This window comes from Scylla paramamosain, chromosome 11 (genome assembly GCF_035594125.1).
Source record: "Scylla paramamosain isolate STU-SP2022 chromosome 11, ASM3559412v1, whole genome shotgun sequence".
In the NCBI taxonomy this organism is placed as follows: domain Eukaryota; kingdom Metazoa; phylum Arthropoda; class Malacostraca; order Decapoda; family Portunidae; genus Scylla; species Scylla paramamosain.
This window is the reverse complement of record NC_087161.1, coordinates 20,802,931-20,819,862: the sequence shown is the minus strand read 5'-3', so window position 1 is coordinate 20,819,862 and position 16,932 is coordinate 20,802,931. Positions and strand designations below refer to the sequence as shown.

The window sequence follows — 16,932 nt, the reverse complement described above, 5'->3', positions numbered from 1 at the left end:
CGAAGGAGATAACCTATAGTTTGTAGCCTGGATGTGAAATAAAACTTGTGTGGCACCAGTCCTGGAACTTTAATGACACACCTCGTATATATATAATATATATATATATATATATATATATATATATATATATATATATATATATATATATATATATATATATATATATATATATACACACATGAGTGTACATGACAATGAGCACAATTCATTCCAATTTAGCATTTTAGCAGCCTCCAGTCACCTCCCTCCCTCCCATCATTCATTCTATCTTTTTGTAGTGAGTGCACAGTCATTACAATTACACTTAGAAAATTATACTTCCAGTGACTAATTTATTAAAAAGCATCAGATGATATGCATTGTGTCTTATGACCTCAATAGACTCCCCAGAGAGAGAGATAGTATTTAGATCTAAAAAGCATTACCTCAATCAAGACTTTTTTTTTTCATGTGATCTCACATGTGTGTGTGCATGTTCATGTACGTGTAATTCACCAAGGCCTGATCATGAGTGAACCCACAACCACCAGCCATTAGCATCTCAGTGCTACCCCAGAGCTCATTATTACTAATCATTGGGTAAGACTGTGATCTCACACACCACACACCCCACTTGTCGGCAGAAAAATCCCTGTGGGGTTCGAACTTGTGTCAGCCACAGCAGCCAGCACAGACTCGGCCCCTCTACCCCTGAGCCACGAGGCTGTGTGTGTGTGTGGGGGGGGGGGTGTCTTGGGGGAGATAAAAATTTACAAAAAAAAAAGGGGGAATGGATGATGCCAAGGAGGGAGAGAGGGAAACACCCACCTCCCTACTTTACTTCCTGCACAATACTGGAAGATGCAAGGCAACACACAAGATACTCACAGAAATCCTTAATAATCTCTTTTGTATAACTTTTCATGCAAAATCTGAAAACAACATATTCAGAAGTATTTTATGTTTGAGAAGACATGTTTTATTTTAAGCACAACTTCACAATGGCTGGACATAATAGTTATAAGTAAAGTAGTGTATAAACCATAAAATTTGATTCCCTAACTTACACTTGCCATAATTGAATGACTAAAAGGATACACGGGATGAGGAGTGTTCCTTACGAGGCGAGGTTGAAGCTGTTAAATTTACATTCTTTAGAGAGACGTAGGTTAAGAGGGGACCTGATAGAAGTCTTTAAGTGGTATAAGGGTTATAACAAGGGGGATGTAAGCAAAATTCTTAGGATCAGCAACCAGGGTAGAACAAGAAATAACGGGTTCAAGCTTGAAAAATTTAGGCTTAGGAAGCAGATAGGAAAAAATTGGTTCTCAAATAGAGTGGTAGATGAGTGGAACGGACTCAGTAATCATGTTGTTAGTGATAGGACACTAGAGAGCTTTAAGAGAAGATTAGACAAGTTTATGGATGGGGATAATAGATGGAAATAGGTAGGTATATTTCATACAGGGACTGCCATGTGTAAGCCTGCTCACTTCTTGCAGCTTCCCTTATTTCTTATGTTCTTATAATTACTTTACCCTGTATGGAGATAGAAATTATCTATGGTATGCCACTTGTTACTCTCCTCAAATCCTGTTTTACATCTTATGTTATTGCTTTTACATCTCTGTCTTTCAGGTAATCTTCCATCCAGTTGTTTGGTGTTAGCCAATGTCATTTAAGAGAAGTGACTGTTGCATGGAGAGAATAGAATAATTTAGGTATCATGGTATCACATGTTTACTATGCATTTCAGAGGCAATGTTACTGTTTTTAGGCATAACTAAATGATACAGTGTTAGATTAAGCTCATTTTTTGGTAAAGATAGATTCAGATTTTCCACAAATTTTATCAACATGACACTAAAAAAATGTGTAATTAAGGTACTTTATTCATGACTTGTAAAGGTAACTTTGGTAAATTCTTTGTTGCTAATCGGGTAGGTTTCAAGAGGCTGTTGTGAGTGTTAAGTGGTGTCAGTCATTTGGCTCTGCTCTTGTCTGTTGTATATAAAAAAATATAGATAAGTATATATATAGTTCTCTTCATGAAAACCAGTCATTAGCACATATTTAATTTTTGTGTAGACAGATAGATATAGATTTATAGATGATGAAAGGAACCATAAACATGACAAGTATACAAATTACGCAAATGAATTAACACTATCAAGAAATTGATTATCCGTGTCCTTGTCATTGGCAGCATGGTTAATGATTATGAATCCCACAGACTTATAGATTTTCCAATGGACCAGTAACTGTGTTCAAAGGCTTTTATGAGACAGGGAAATAACTTATGGAATGACATCATAACAATGTCACAACAGCCTCAGCTGCCAGTTGTCATCCAAGAATTTACCAGTTATCCTTACAAATCAAGAATAAAGAACCTTAATTACACACTTTTTATCAATAAACCATCTCGAGAAAATTAGCAGAAGAGCTAAAATTATCTCTACCAGAAGGTAAACCTAAACCAGTACTTTGCTACTTAGATATACCCAAAAAAAATATTGTAACTACCTCTGAAACACACAGTTGTTACCTCATAATCACAAAAATCCCAATTTTTCTCCATATTTGGCTCTAATTGAACTGATTGTGTGTCATTGTATCAGTGATCCTGGAGAAATTGGTCCGAGCTGTGCCCTTGACTGTTCTGAATCATCACGATGTGCTTCGTGAAACCCTCGAATACCTTGAGCATCTTCCCCTGGGTGCTGCTACCCACTTGCTGTTGGCTCTCAATCCACTGCTCAAGATGAACATCGCCCTCAAGGATTCCCTAATGATCATATTGAGGAAGATGCTCTTCTCAAGGTTGGTAAGGGTACTGAGTTGTAATCTAACCCAATCTCAGTCATGCAGATCATAATTTTTGGAAAGTTGAAATTATTTAGAAAAGTAATTAGTAAACAGCTGCCAAGAAAGGATGTTTGCTCACAGTCCACAGTTTCCTGGTAGAGGGAGGGATGATGAAACAAGAAGAAAAGTAAAGTAGATAATTGAGGAAGGTGTGGTAGAAGAAATAGGAAGTGACCTTACACCTTAAGCAATATTTTTACTTCTTTATTCATTTTCTTTACTTTCATCTTGTATCCTTGTTATCGTAAAACTTTCCCTACATACATTCTCTCTCTCTCTCTCTCTCTCTCTCTCTCTCTCTCTCTCTCTCTCTCTCTCTCTCTCTCTCTCTCTCTCTCTCTCTCTCTCTCTCTCTCTCTCTCTCTCTCTCTCTCCTCTCTCTCTCTCTCTCTCTCTCTCTCTCTCTCTCTCTCTCTCTCTCTCTCTCTCTCTCATTTGTGAAGTGAAAGTGCAGGAACTGAATGAGGGTCATGGAAAAGAAGATAGGAAAGAGATGAGCAAAATGCTGACATAATAAAGAAACTGAAGACTTTTATGAATGAGAGGACTTTTTAACATATCAGGGAGACCAACAATTGCAACAAAGGGGATAAAAAATATCCTACTGAGATAAGTAGGGAAAAAAAAATATATATATATATATATATATATATATATATATATATATATATATATATATATATATATATATATATATATATATATATATATATAAAATTCCGAGCTATAGTACAGGTGAACAGGGAGAACATCCAGAGTTTTCTTTCTTCCCTTATTCCTTGCAGCGTTTCACCTTCACAGAAAGCATCTTCAAGGCTAAAATATATATAAATAAAATTTAGTAAAACACTGAAAGATACATTTTAAAAGTATAAAAGCAAAGCCCTAATTCTTAAGGAGCACATTAGTATAACAAAACAAAGACAGAACTATTAGGTGAAGGTACACAATGGCTTGTTAACTAAAAAAATAGAAAACAACAATGTATAGAACAGTAGTGATATATGTGGATGGACATAATGGATGGACACAGATATCAGACAAAAAGACAAGTGGAATAAAAAAGGTTTAGCTAAGTGGACTGACCTAGTGTGCTTTCATTTAAAAGAGGGTGACAACTGACAGAGGGTGGCATTGTGGGAGATTGATTGCTGACTCAGAAAATGAAGCTCTGACCAGAGTTTATAAGATCTTCATTTTCTGAGTTAGCAATCAGTCTAACTCCCACAATGCCACCCTCTGTCAGTCCTTACTCTCTTTCCAATGAAAGCACACCAGGTCAGTCCACTCAGCTAAACTTTTTTTATTCCACTTGCCTTTTTTCCATCCATTATGTCCATCCACATATATCACTACTGCTCTGTAAATTGTTTGTCGTTTGTTTTCTATTTTTTAGTTAACAAGCCATTGTGTACCTTCACCTCACAGTTCTGTCTTTGTTTTATTATACTGCTGTGCTCCTTAAGAGTTAGGGCTTTGCTTTCATGCTTTTAAAATATATCTTTTACAGTGTTACTAAATTTTATTTATATATTTTAGTCTGAAAATGCTCTCTCTGAAGGTGAAATGTTGGAAAAAATAAAGGAAGAAAGAAAACTGGATGTTTTCCCTGTTCACCTCTTCTATATATATATATATATATATATATATATATATATATATATATATATATATATATATATATATATATATATATATATATATATATATATATATATATATATATATATATATATATATATATATATTATCCTTCTTATTCTCATATATGCATTAGAAACATGGACATGGAATTCAGCACAGAATCATAAATTTTTATCATGGACATAGGTTATAGCAAGAGCATGCAGCTGTCAAGATGAGAAAGCAAAGTGGATTTTTATGAGAATTTTTTCTAGGATGAAACAGAAAGAAATAGGATGTGGAATGGCTTGTGAGGTAAAGTACGACACATGGAAATAATGAATGGCCAAGATTTGTGAAAAGTGGTTGTGAGTGAAACTGAATACTGAAAATGCAAAAAGGGAGGCCATCAGTAAAAGTGAATAAAGAATTTTATGAATACTGAAGGGAGAGAGATGCAATGTATGGCTTTAACTTTGTCATGAGGGAATGATGGAGACTTCTCTGACATGGTCTTCCACTTGAGGGAAATGCCCAGAATGAAATTAAATGTTGGATTTTTTTTTTTTTTTTTTTTTTTTTTTTTTCTGTATTGAAATCCATGAATGCACCATACTTTTCTTCATTTGCTAACATTTATTATTATTATTATTATTATTATTATTATTATTATTATTATTATTATTATTATTATTATTATTATTATTATTATTATTATAGTATTATGGATTCTAGAACTTGAATTAAGAAATTATTATTTATTTATTTATTTATTTTGTTCTATTTTATTTTTTTACTTTATTTCTTTTTTTTATTTTTTATTATTCATTTATTTATTTATTTATTCATTTTCACTGGACTAAAAGTGTTTTCTTCTCCAGGAAGATTGAAAGCCGTCAGATTGCTGTCAGAGGCTTCTTGCAGTTCCTGAAATATTTCCGGGTGATGGGAACACTGCCATCCTCCCAGGCATCCATGTCTTTCTCTTCTTCCCTCAGCAGTACCAGTGTAAATGTTAATGTTCACTCAGTGTTCAACAGCTCCACCAATGAAGCCCTATGTCTTGAACTGCTTGGGGTGCTGAGGCGGTGCTTTTCTCAACAACAGGAGGTGATTGCATTCTCAGTTTCCAATCTTTAATTCGTATTACATGCTTAATAGTTATATATTTATCATCTTAGGTGAGCATTATTGCGATAATTTATTGCAGTAATGATATTGGGTTATCAGTTATTGGATAATTATTTTTCCTGCATTATTGATTCGCCAATATCACCAATACTTTTGGTTCCAAACTAGCGATAATTGATCATTTTAGTTTTTGGAACATCAGGATGTTGAAGTTTTTAACTTTCAAAATCAAATGTAGTTATTTTATTAAAATCAATACTGTTCTTAGTGAAGAGACAGCATAATCATTGAATTTGATTTTTTTTTTTTTTTTTTTTTTTTTTTTTTCAAGATTTTCTAAGTTTTCCAAGATAAAGATAAAAATAAAGATTGGGGTTTATCCATTTTTTAAATTTAAAATATCAATATTGTTATTGCTAATATCAGAATTTTGGATTTATTGGTTATCAGGCGATAAATTTACTGCCAGTTATCAATTATCAGTTATCGCTGATAAGGTTCTCGTTATCAATTTATCAGTTATCATGATAAATTTTTTTCATTATTGCATCCAGCTATGTTTATCATGTTCCTCACAAAACTATAACTCCTCCATCTCTTCTTAGAGGTTAAATTACTTATAGTAAACCCTCACTATATCAGACATATATATATATATATATATATATATATATATATATATATATATATATATATATATATATATATATATATATATATATATATATATATATATATATATATCAGATCATTAGCTGCATCATACTTACAGACATCAGCAGAAACTTCTCATAAACTGGATAGGATCCAGTTATAAGAGAGGGATCTAGTTATGTGTACATCTTATGCAGCAGCATAAGATGATGTCCCAGGTAAAAAAGAAAAAGTAATCAATAACAAGAACAACAAGTTGCCCTTTCCGTACTGCACTCCTTTCCTCGCACCTCTGCTGCTCTCCTCCGTCCCATTCACCTTCCTCTGCATTTAGATATCTTTTGTTTAAACTAAAAGCCAACTAAGAAGTGGGCCAGGTGAGCATCAATGCAGTGTTCATCCCATGCATTGCTCAGCTCATCTAACAGTTCTGTATCTTTCTTCCTTCAAGGAAGGCAGCCCTTCAAGACCTTGTGTGTATGTACATTACGAAACATTATTCATTATTCAGCAGTGTTATATTATACTGTGTTATACTATATTATACTATGTTTTAGTGAATTATGGTGTGGTGTAAAGGGCCAAGTCCTTTGAACCATCAAATAATCAAGATTATCAGATACATCATATTAGGATTCCTCCCAATGGATATGATATACTGAGGGTTTACAGTAATTTTGCAGTTACAGTTAGATATAATTTATATTTCGTATGATTTATTTTATGTTCAAGTCTTGTCTGTCATTCCCAGAATTCTAGAGACATTAAGGGACATAGTATGTGTTTTTTAATCCACGTATGCTACAAAAGGCAACTGAATTAAGTGCAAGCAACTAGGAAAATTTTTTGCTGCCTATGATACAATTTGGAATTAATTTTATCACTTAAATTTTATCAATTTTTATGCTATGTTTAATATTCTTTATTTGATGCCTTGTTTCATAAGCAAAAAGAACTAGACCATATTACCATACATCTTAATAATCTTAAGATAATTAAATCACTTCTGCACTCACATATGCTTATTCAAGATCCCTTCTCTTATTAGGTAAAGTGCACCCTCTACCAAGGACTGTATGAAGTGTGTGCTGCCAACCCTCACTTAGTTGTAAGCGTCATGGAGCTGCTGCTACAACACAGCCGAACTTTCATGGACTTGCGGCCAGATGCCCTCAATCCTGTTCAACTGAAGAGAGTTGTCCAAGTTCAGGGGGAGAGTGTGATCCTGGTGGAACCTCTAGGTGACTTGTTGTCTGCCCTTGCTGCCTGCCAGGCCTATTACCACAAGCACAGGGATCTAGTTGCTGCTGCTGATGGGGAGAATGATGAGGACAATGTAGTTTCAGTCCTAAATGAAACTTGTTCACTCTTTGACAAGCTAATAGAGAAGCTTTCTGGGTGTGACCTGGGAGATATGGGCATCAATACTAATGGGGATTTTTCTTCTGGCTCTGCTGCAGGTAAGAAAAACCTACTGAATGCCCAGGTAATGGCTACTGTGTTTGACAGCTTGTTGGAATACATCTTCTTGACAAAGAAACAGTCACAGGAGACAGTGCCCACAGTTCTTTCTCTCTTCAGATCACAGCAAAAAATAGTTGATCTTATAACAGAAAAAAATCAGAGACCTGGCAAGAAAGGAGAAGGATCAAAAACTAGAGGACGGGGACGTCTACCAAGCAAGCCAACAACACCTTTTAAGAGTAACTTGAGCTTGCGTGTGACAGCAGATATACTAGCCACCACATTGGCTGAAGAAGAGGGACAAGATGGGGAGGGAGCTAATGACAGCATTCGCACAGTACTGGGCAACAACCATGGATTCCAAATGTACCTTTTAAATGTTGTAGAAATCAATTTGTCTTCTTTCAAGGGATTGACTCGATTGGAGAGAGAAAAACTTTTACCTCCCTTGAAAACCACTGCCAAGATCTTGTTAGAAGAATGTATTGGCTGTGTTGGAGGACCAGATGCCTCAGATGTACGGGAGGTGACCAGATTGAGGCAGAGCCTCAACATTGTGGCCACCATCATGTCTATTTTTTGTAAGCACTTCAAACATAAGCTTGAGGCAGTGCTTAAAGATGTGCTGGGAAAAACTGAGGTATCTTCTCTCAGTGTGCTGCTGCACAAGATAGCTAAACGTTGTCGGAAGATGCTGCTGAGGATCCTGCATCACAAAGAGCGTGATTCCTTGTTGAAGGATGCCACCATCCTTGTTCAAATGATCAACACTGTTTCTCAATCTATGGATTATAATAGCCCACTGCTCCGAGAAGTACAGGAGTGGGTGTTGCAGCTTTCTAAAGATCAAAACTTTGATAATCCAGCTCTGACGGAGGCTCTCCTGAAACTATTGTTCCAACTATCAGATCAGGTGAAAGCCAACCATTCTATGACATGGGAATTAGCACAAGAACTGCATTCTAAATTGGGTGACCACAAGGAGGACACTGAAGTGAAGAGCCATGATAAATATTCTGTGGTGACTGAGGATTCAGCCCCAACTGTTTTAGGTGTTACTCTGATTCACCTAGATACAGCTCTGGCTTTAGTGGAGTTGGTTGTCTGCAAGATGAGGGCTAGTCTCAGTGCAGGAGGAGACTATGACTTGGAAAAAGTAGAACAGTGTATAATCACTAAATGCAGTGCAGTAATTTCTGGTATACATGAGATCATCCAGTCTGCCCTACCACTTGGTTCACTAGTTGACCATACACTCACCACAGTCACCAAGCTCTACAATGCACTTTCATCTTATGTCAAGTATTACCTTGACTTGTACCGCTTGCGCAGCCATACACAGCTTTCAGAGAAGTTTGAGAAGTTGGTGAAAATGTCTGGAGATTTAGTGAGTGGACCAGTGTATCCCATGATCACCTATATTGATACCATTCAGCGACAAGTTTCAGACATGGGGAAGGGCACCAAAAAGGGGACAGTTCTCATTACCCGTGCCATTAAAGAGTCTAAGCTTATTCCTTCCCTCATTTTTGCAGTAGAGCGATATGAAAACCACCTCATCACACTTTCCCGCAAGTCAAGAATCAACCTGATGCATGGGATGAAGGTGAGCACCAACAGGGACTTCCGAATCATGGTGTCTGCACTTGTAGAGGACATCGAGGGTGAAAATGGGGAGGGGGAAAATGGAGAGGAAGAGGCAGCTGGAAGAAAAAATGGAAATGGAGTCACAAATAGTCCCACATCAGACAGGGACAGTGGAGATGAGGACAGGTCAGTGAACTCACCACCATCTTCTCCAGATGTCTCTTCCTCTTCCAAAAAGCATAATTTCAAGAGTAGTAGTTCAAATCTGGCCCAAAAGAGGAAAACCATGTCTCAAGAACACAAGGGCATTGCCCAGTCTCAACATCAAGTCTCACAAACTAAAAAGAGCAAGATGTCTCTTAAGAGGAAATAAAATTTAGCCTACCTAATTGAGGAAATTTGTTCTTTTTGGTCTTTGAAATAGAAATTCATATATAAAGGATTTGTTCAAGGTGTATGTGACAAATACTAGTACAGATAAACATTATTTTGGTCTTGCATATAGAAAACAATGTGGTAGATATTTCCTCTTCAAGTTCTTAAGTTACTTGGATTCCCCCATCCCCCCAACTTTGTAGAATATCAACTTATAAAATGCTGACTTTTGGAGATTTTAGTGTATTTTTGTTTTGTGTTATTCATCAAGGATTGTGTGCATTCTGGTTTCATGGTGTTTAAGGTGCATCTTCATTTGGCATGGGGTTGCTGGTGTGTCAATTTATCCTTTGATTGCAATCAGTGCTAAGTAACTAAACTTCAACAGCATTATACAAAGGTAGAACTCTGGAAATTTGAATCCCAATCTGGATAAACTTATTTTTACCTTAAGCAATGAATCCTGAGCCACTTTCCTTGTTTGTATGGCTCTATAAACTGTATATGTGTATTATATCTTTTAAATGAGAGTTGATTGGAATTTGGAGAGTATGTTTCTTTTGTGCCTTGTGACTTACTTTAAGTAGGAAGCCTTTGTGCATTGGCAATATTGCAATCATTGAAGTTTATGGGGTGTGTTAGCACTGTGCAGAGAGCCATAAGCTGTTGTAAGAAGGCTGGCAACAGGATTGCCATGAACCAGCCCACTCCTATCTTCAGTGTTTCTTGTTGTTCCACACTACAGGGTTTAAGTGAAGGGGGAAGTTAGGCATTGTTAACACCAGCAGTTTGTTTTTATTCTTTTAAATTGTTTTCAGATTTTTTATTTTTGTTTATTTATTTATTCATTTATTTATTTATTAGGATACTATTCTTGAAAATTAATTTTATTAGACAGCTCTTCAACAGATGATCTGGGATGAGCACTGCTGTAGCCCTGCCTGCTGCCAGTGGCCCCTTGTGGGAGGGATAGAAGAGTGATTACAGTGTCATAATTACAAGAGAATAAATTTGTTTAGTGTGACAGGAAAAGTCTATGGAAGAATATTCAGTGAGAGATTAATGGAAGTGAGTGAGTTGGAGGTGGAGGAGGGTAAGGAACAGGGACTTTTTAGGAAAGAAAAAAAATGTCCAAATCAGACATGCATGATGAAAAGTTTTACATAGCATTATATTCCTAGAGAAAGTATGTATATGACTGGCTGGACAGAGGAGCCCTTTAGGATGTTCTTAAAATTTATGGTGTAGGAGAGTTGTTAGAAGGAATTACAGCTTTTTATAAGGATGCAAGTGCACGTGTGAGGATGAAGGGACAGCTTGGAGATTTTCATTTTAGGAATAGGAGTGAGGCAAGGATGTGTGATGTCTCTGTGGTAGTTTATTTTCACGGATGACTGTGTGAGGGAGATAAAAGCTTAAATAGGAAATGTTGGTGCAAGACTTATGTACAGAATGAAGTAGGATGGGGTGCATGTATTTGTTTGTAAATGACATTCTTTTATTAGCAGTGATTGGAAATGAACTTCAGAAAGTAGTAGATCAGTATCATAAGGTGAGTATGAAATGAAAATTAAAAGTACTGGAAAGGTGAGATGATGGTGTTTAAGAATAAAGAAGTGGAGGTGAGTGAACTTTGGAATCCTTATAGGATGAATGTGCTGGCTATAGGAAGGTGTGAGGTGGTTATGGAAGGAAAGAGAATGAAGGTGAGTTTAAATATTTGGGAATGGTGCTTGGTAAACATGGTGAGATGGATGGAGAGATATGAGAGAGGGTTATGAAAGGTTGGATAGGATCACTTGCAAGATTTAAGGAATAATATTCTCCAGCCAACAATGATGCATGCATCAGAGGCCTGGATGTGAAATGGCACAACAACTGAGAGTGCATGCTGTGGAAGTAAGATATCTGAGACAGGTTTGTGGAGTGACAAGGTGGAAGGTTGAGAGGAATGAAAGTGTATGTAAGAGATAACATATGAGTACCTGTGTAAGTGTGGAATGGTGAAATGGGTGAAAAAGGAAAACAGTGAGATAGTATGGTTGTATCAAAAGGTTGAAGAGCAAAGAATTTGTAGAGAAAGTGTGTGTGAGTGAATTGCTAACAGAAGTGAAAAGTTTAAAGAGTATATGTGTGAAAAAGATGTTAGTAGAGGCCAAGCAAGAAGGGAATATATGGACATGGGGTTGAGAGGAGAGGAGGGTTGAGATCAGAGGATAGGGGTCAGGGGGACAGATCATGGTGAGGTGTGGTCAAGGCAGGTGGAGGATGGAGTGGGAATTATGGAGGGGCCCAAGATGAGTAGATCAGGGAAAATAAATGCTGATGAGTTGCATAAATATTTAATTGAAAGATTACAAGTGGATGACTGGTATGTTAATAGACTACATTGGAGTGAAAAGAAGTATATGTAAGAAATAAGAGACAGGGGAAGAAGATTAAGACCACAACATAATTAATTGGTTAGAATGGTTAGGAAGTTAACAAAGAAAGCTAAAAACTTACAAATTAAAGAAAGCCCCAAGGGATTATAATCGGCTGAAAAACAAAGAAATAATACGTCCATTAAAGGCATCTGATTGAGAGTGAGTTCTAGAAAAGAGATGAGTGAAATTTTGAACAAATATTTTTAACAGTTTTCAGTCAGGAAAACATGCAGGAAATACATGTGAAGAGATATTTAGAACTGAAGAAAGTGAGAAGCTGATAGATATTTCCTTAATCAAGCAGATAGGCTGAAAAAAAAAAAAAAAAGTCATCACAAGGACAAAACCAAATATATCCTAGAATACCAAAGGAATGCAAAGAGGTTATTAGTGAACCACTAGTTACTGTCTTTAGGAAATAGCTAGATTTAGGAGAGGTAAACTCAAGCTACAGTCATGGAGCCAGCACATGCCTTTATTTCTCCTCAACCCTCCATCTCATCTTTTGTTTGATTATCAACATGTAAAAGCTTCCATATGATGAGTGGTGGTTGACTTGAAGGAAGGGGATATATATATATATATATATATATATATATATATATATATATATATATATATATATATATATATATATATATATATATATATATATATATATATATATGCTCAATGTGGATAATTGCCTAATGTGAACATTAGGCAAGCAATTTGCACAATGTTTACAAATTGTCAACATTAGGCAAAAAAAAAAAAGCCTGATGTTCATATTATGCAGCTTAATTTTGCCCAATGTGAATATGACTGCCTAAAAAAATTAGAAATTTTTGCATGACCTGCTCAGGTGACAGGACGAGTTGTGAAGTGAATAGATGTTTAAGAATCTTCCTCTTGAGGATAGATTAAAAACTTTAGATAGACAGGAAATTAAAACAATATGACAGTAGTGTGAGGGATTAGAACAGTAACTCTTTTTAGGAACAGGCTGAATGTAGGCAAATTTCCAGCAAGAAGGAAAGCTAGATGTTGACAGAGTTGAAAGAGTGACTAGTTAAGGTGCAAGCACAGAGGCACAGTTTTGGAGAACAATAGGAGGGACCACATTAGGTCCATAAACCTTCCGAGGGTTTAGGCCAGCAAGGGCATGGAAAACATCATTGCGAAGAATTCTAATAGGTAGCATGAAGTTGTCAGAAGATAGAGGAGAGGGAGAAACAAGCCCTGAATCATCCAAGGTAGAGTTTTAGCAGAGGTATGAGTGAAGAGTTCAGCTTTAGAGATAGATGTGATAACTGGTGCCACCTGGTTGAAATAAAGGAAGGAAAAAAGAAAAAGCAAAGTTATTGGAGATGTTTTTGGCTAGATGCCAGAATTCACGAGGGGAGCTAGATCTTGAAAGATTTTGACACTTTATTAATGAATGAGTTTTTGGCTAGTTGGAGAACAGACTTGGCATGGTTCCAGGCAGAAGTATAAAGTGCATGAGATTCTGGTGATGGAAGGGTCAGGTACCTTTTGTGGGCCACTTCTTTATCATGTATAGCAGGAGAACAGGCTGTGTTAAACCAAGATTTGGAAGGTTTAGGTCAAGAAAAAGAGTGAGGAATGTACGCCTCCATGCCAGATGCTATCATCTCTGTTATGTGCTCGGCACACAGAGACAAGTCTTTGTCACAGAAGCAGTAGTCATTCCAAGGAAAATCAGCAAACTACCTCCTCAGGTCCCCCAAACTAGCAGAGGCAAAACACCAGAGGCACCTCTGCTTAGGGGATCCTGAGGAGGGATTGGAATGATAGGACAAGATACAGATATGAGATTGTGATTGGAGGAGCTGAACAGAAAAGAGAGGGGAACAGCATAAGCAGAAGGATTAGAGGTTAGGTAAAGGTCAAGAATGTTGGGCATATCTCCAAGACAGTTAGGAATATGATTAGCGTGTTGCACCAATTGCTCTAGGTCATGGAGGATAGCAAAGTTGAAGGCTAGTTCACCAGGATGGTCAATGAAGGGAGAGGAAAGCCAAAGCTGGTGGTATATATTGAAGTCTCCAAGAATGGAGATCTCTGCAAAAGGGAAGAGAGTCAGAATGTGCTCCACTTTGGAAGTTAAGTAGTCAAAGAATTTCTTATAGTCAGAGGAGTTAGGGTTAGGTGAGAGGTATACAGCACAGATAAATTTAGTTTGAGAGTAACTCTGTAGTTGTAGCCAGATTGTGGAAAACTCAGAAGATTCAAGAGCATGGGCACGAGAGCAGGTTAAGTCATTGTGCACATAAATGCAACATTCAGCTTTGGATTGAAAATGAAGATAGAGAAAGTAGGAGGGAACAGAAAAGGGGCTCCTGTCAGATGCCTCAGACACCTGTGTTTCAGTGAGGAAAAGATGAAGTTTAGTACAGGAGAGATAATGTTCCACAGATTGAAAATTAGATCTAAGACTGCAAATGTTACAGAAGTTAATGAAGAAAAAGTTGAGGGGGGCAGTGTCACGACACTTAGGGTCGATACCAGAAGAGCAGTCCGACCTGGGGGCATTTCTGGTCCCCTCCCCAGATGGGGACTCCGAGGCTGGTGTAGGAGTTGCCATGATAATTTAGAATTTTGAGTGAAGGGTGTGTGTGTAAATACGTGCTTGTAGTTTTGCGTGAATGAGAGCTGTCTTTAGAGGACAGGCTGTAACTGCCTCCTTGTATTGTGAGAGACACAAAGGGAAAAGTTCAGTGAGGTCACAGCTGGGTTTAAAGATAAGTTCACAGCACCCCCTGATCCATTGCTTTAGACCTCACTGGGAGTATTTATAATATATATATATATATATATATATATATATATATATATATATATATATATATATATATATATATATATATATATATATATATATATATATATATATATATATATATATATATATATATATATAACAGACGAAGGTTATTATATCAAAAGATTTGTCTACATTTTCAACTGATATATATATATATATATATATATATATATATATATATATATATATATATATATATATATATATATATATATATATATATAACTGAGTAGTAATCTTGAGTAGTAATCACTGCAGATGGAGCAAAGTTCTTAATAATTACCAATCCCTCTACCAGTTGCTAGATAACAACATAAGTGTCAGGCATAAGAATAAGTGTCACTGCATCCCTCATACGGGTATCTTCCTTCTTGATAAGGAGAGTCACAACCAGCAGGAGACCATGGTACTGCTCCCTGTTGAGGCGTATCCACCTCTCATGATGGTGTTTGGGTCTTCCACACTCAGCTCAAGCAAAAGTGTGGTAAACACTTTCTTCTCTTTTATTCTGCCAGAGACGTGTCCACAGGCGTTTTCCTTTCCATTTTAGTTTCCAGTACGCCAAAAAGAAAAGCAGCTGTCACTTCGGCATCGTCACTGGAAGAAAACATCTTGCCGATTTGCTGTTTGTTTATATTCATTTCCTGCCAACCAGCCACCCCTTCCCAGCCGCTTGTGTGAACGTACTTCCAGCAGGGAAGATGTATTGCCAGGTATTGCCAGCTTACAGCAGGTGGTAATTCAACAGCGAATTGCCAAGTGTAACCACACCGGCAGGTCTTCATTAGCTCTCTGGTGATCTGTTTTACTGATCACACCCATCATTGTAGGATCAAGGAAAGGCAGTTTTTTTTTTTTTCTCTCTCTCTCTCTCTGACATTTATTGATGAGATAGGCATGAGCAGAAGAACTGCGAACAAGTTCTCGGTCTCAATTTCTTATAAAATAACATTATACACTGATATTAAACACTTTCAACACATTACAATATTCATTAACAATACATGCAATCAACTTGGTATTATGACAATCAGTTTTTACTAAAAAATTAAAGTATTTACCTCAGTCACCTTCCTGCCTGTTTTTGTCTGAGCGTGACTTGGCCGTGAGTGACGCCCGCATGCGACCAGTGGATTAACCACAATCTACTAACAAGTGAGCATCGGCTTTGGTGCTTCATATAGCATTGATTACTGATACTTACACATATTACATGTGTCTTCAAAAAAGTAGAAAATTATTGAACGTTTCACTTATGATTACCAAGGAATAATGATGTGAGGCACATACACTTTATGTACCACACACAAATACCACACATCAAGTGTAAACCCGCCTTTAAGGGAGACGAAGGGTCAATGAAGTGAGAAAAAAATAGCAGACGAAGGTTATTATATCAAAAGATTTGTCTTCCTTTTCAATTTGGTGCTACTTTGGCTTGCTATCTACAGGGAAAAAATTATATCTACACCTTACTTTGGCTTGTTATCTACAAGGAAAAGTATCTACATTGTGCAAATTATTATTTTGTGATGATACATAGCATAGAGAAAATGTAATTAAAATATTTAAAAAAAAATCTTTTATTCATATTCTAGCGATGAACAGCACGTAGAGTACATCGGCTAAAAATGCTAAATAGAGGTCAGGAGCTTCTTTTCTCATTATCCGCCAACAGAAGTAGTCTCGGTGAGACTGAAATACTCTTTGATTGATGCCTCACATTATTTTCAACATACAAATCTCCGCATCAAGCTAAGATCTTTCAGTTCTTTGAGTATGAGCTCCGATGTTAGAATCGACGTAATATTGCTGATGATTTACGGAAAAATGATGAAGTTTGAGTTGGTTTAAATTAGAGTAAGCTGGCCAGTCATCGGAATGGTTTACTGAGCCTTCAGCGACTTCTCTCTGAATAATTGGGTGAAGTGTCTCATGGTCTCTTCTTTGAACTCCAACACTAGAACAGACATTCCACTCATGCTTCAGACTCTC

At 36.6% G+C, this 16,932-nt stretch overlaps 1 protein-coding gene across 8 annotated transcripts in view; it reads left to right on the top strand.

Annotated features, from left to right (window-relative positions):
• The window catches only part of LOC135105057 (Fanconi anemia group I protein-like), a 46,583-nt gene extending 36,352 nt beyond the window's left edge, over window positions 1-10,231 (top strand). For all 8 annotated transcript variants that reach the window (XM_064012986.1, XM_064012990.1, XM_064012992.1 and 5 more), the window contains 3 exons: window positions 2,604-2,805; window positions 5,355-5,583; window positions 7,307-10,231. In XM_064012986.1, the coding sequence (XP_063869056.1) occupies window positions 2,604-2,805; window positions 5,355-5,583; window positions 7,307-9,682 (2,807 nt within the window). In that variant the 3' untranslated portion in view covers window positions 9,683-10,231. The remainder of the gene's footprint in view (window positions 1-2,603; window positions 2,806-5,354; window positions 5,584-7,306) is intronic.
• The last annotated feature ends 6,701 nt before the right edge of the window (window positions 10,232-16,932 follow it).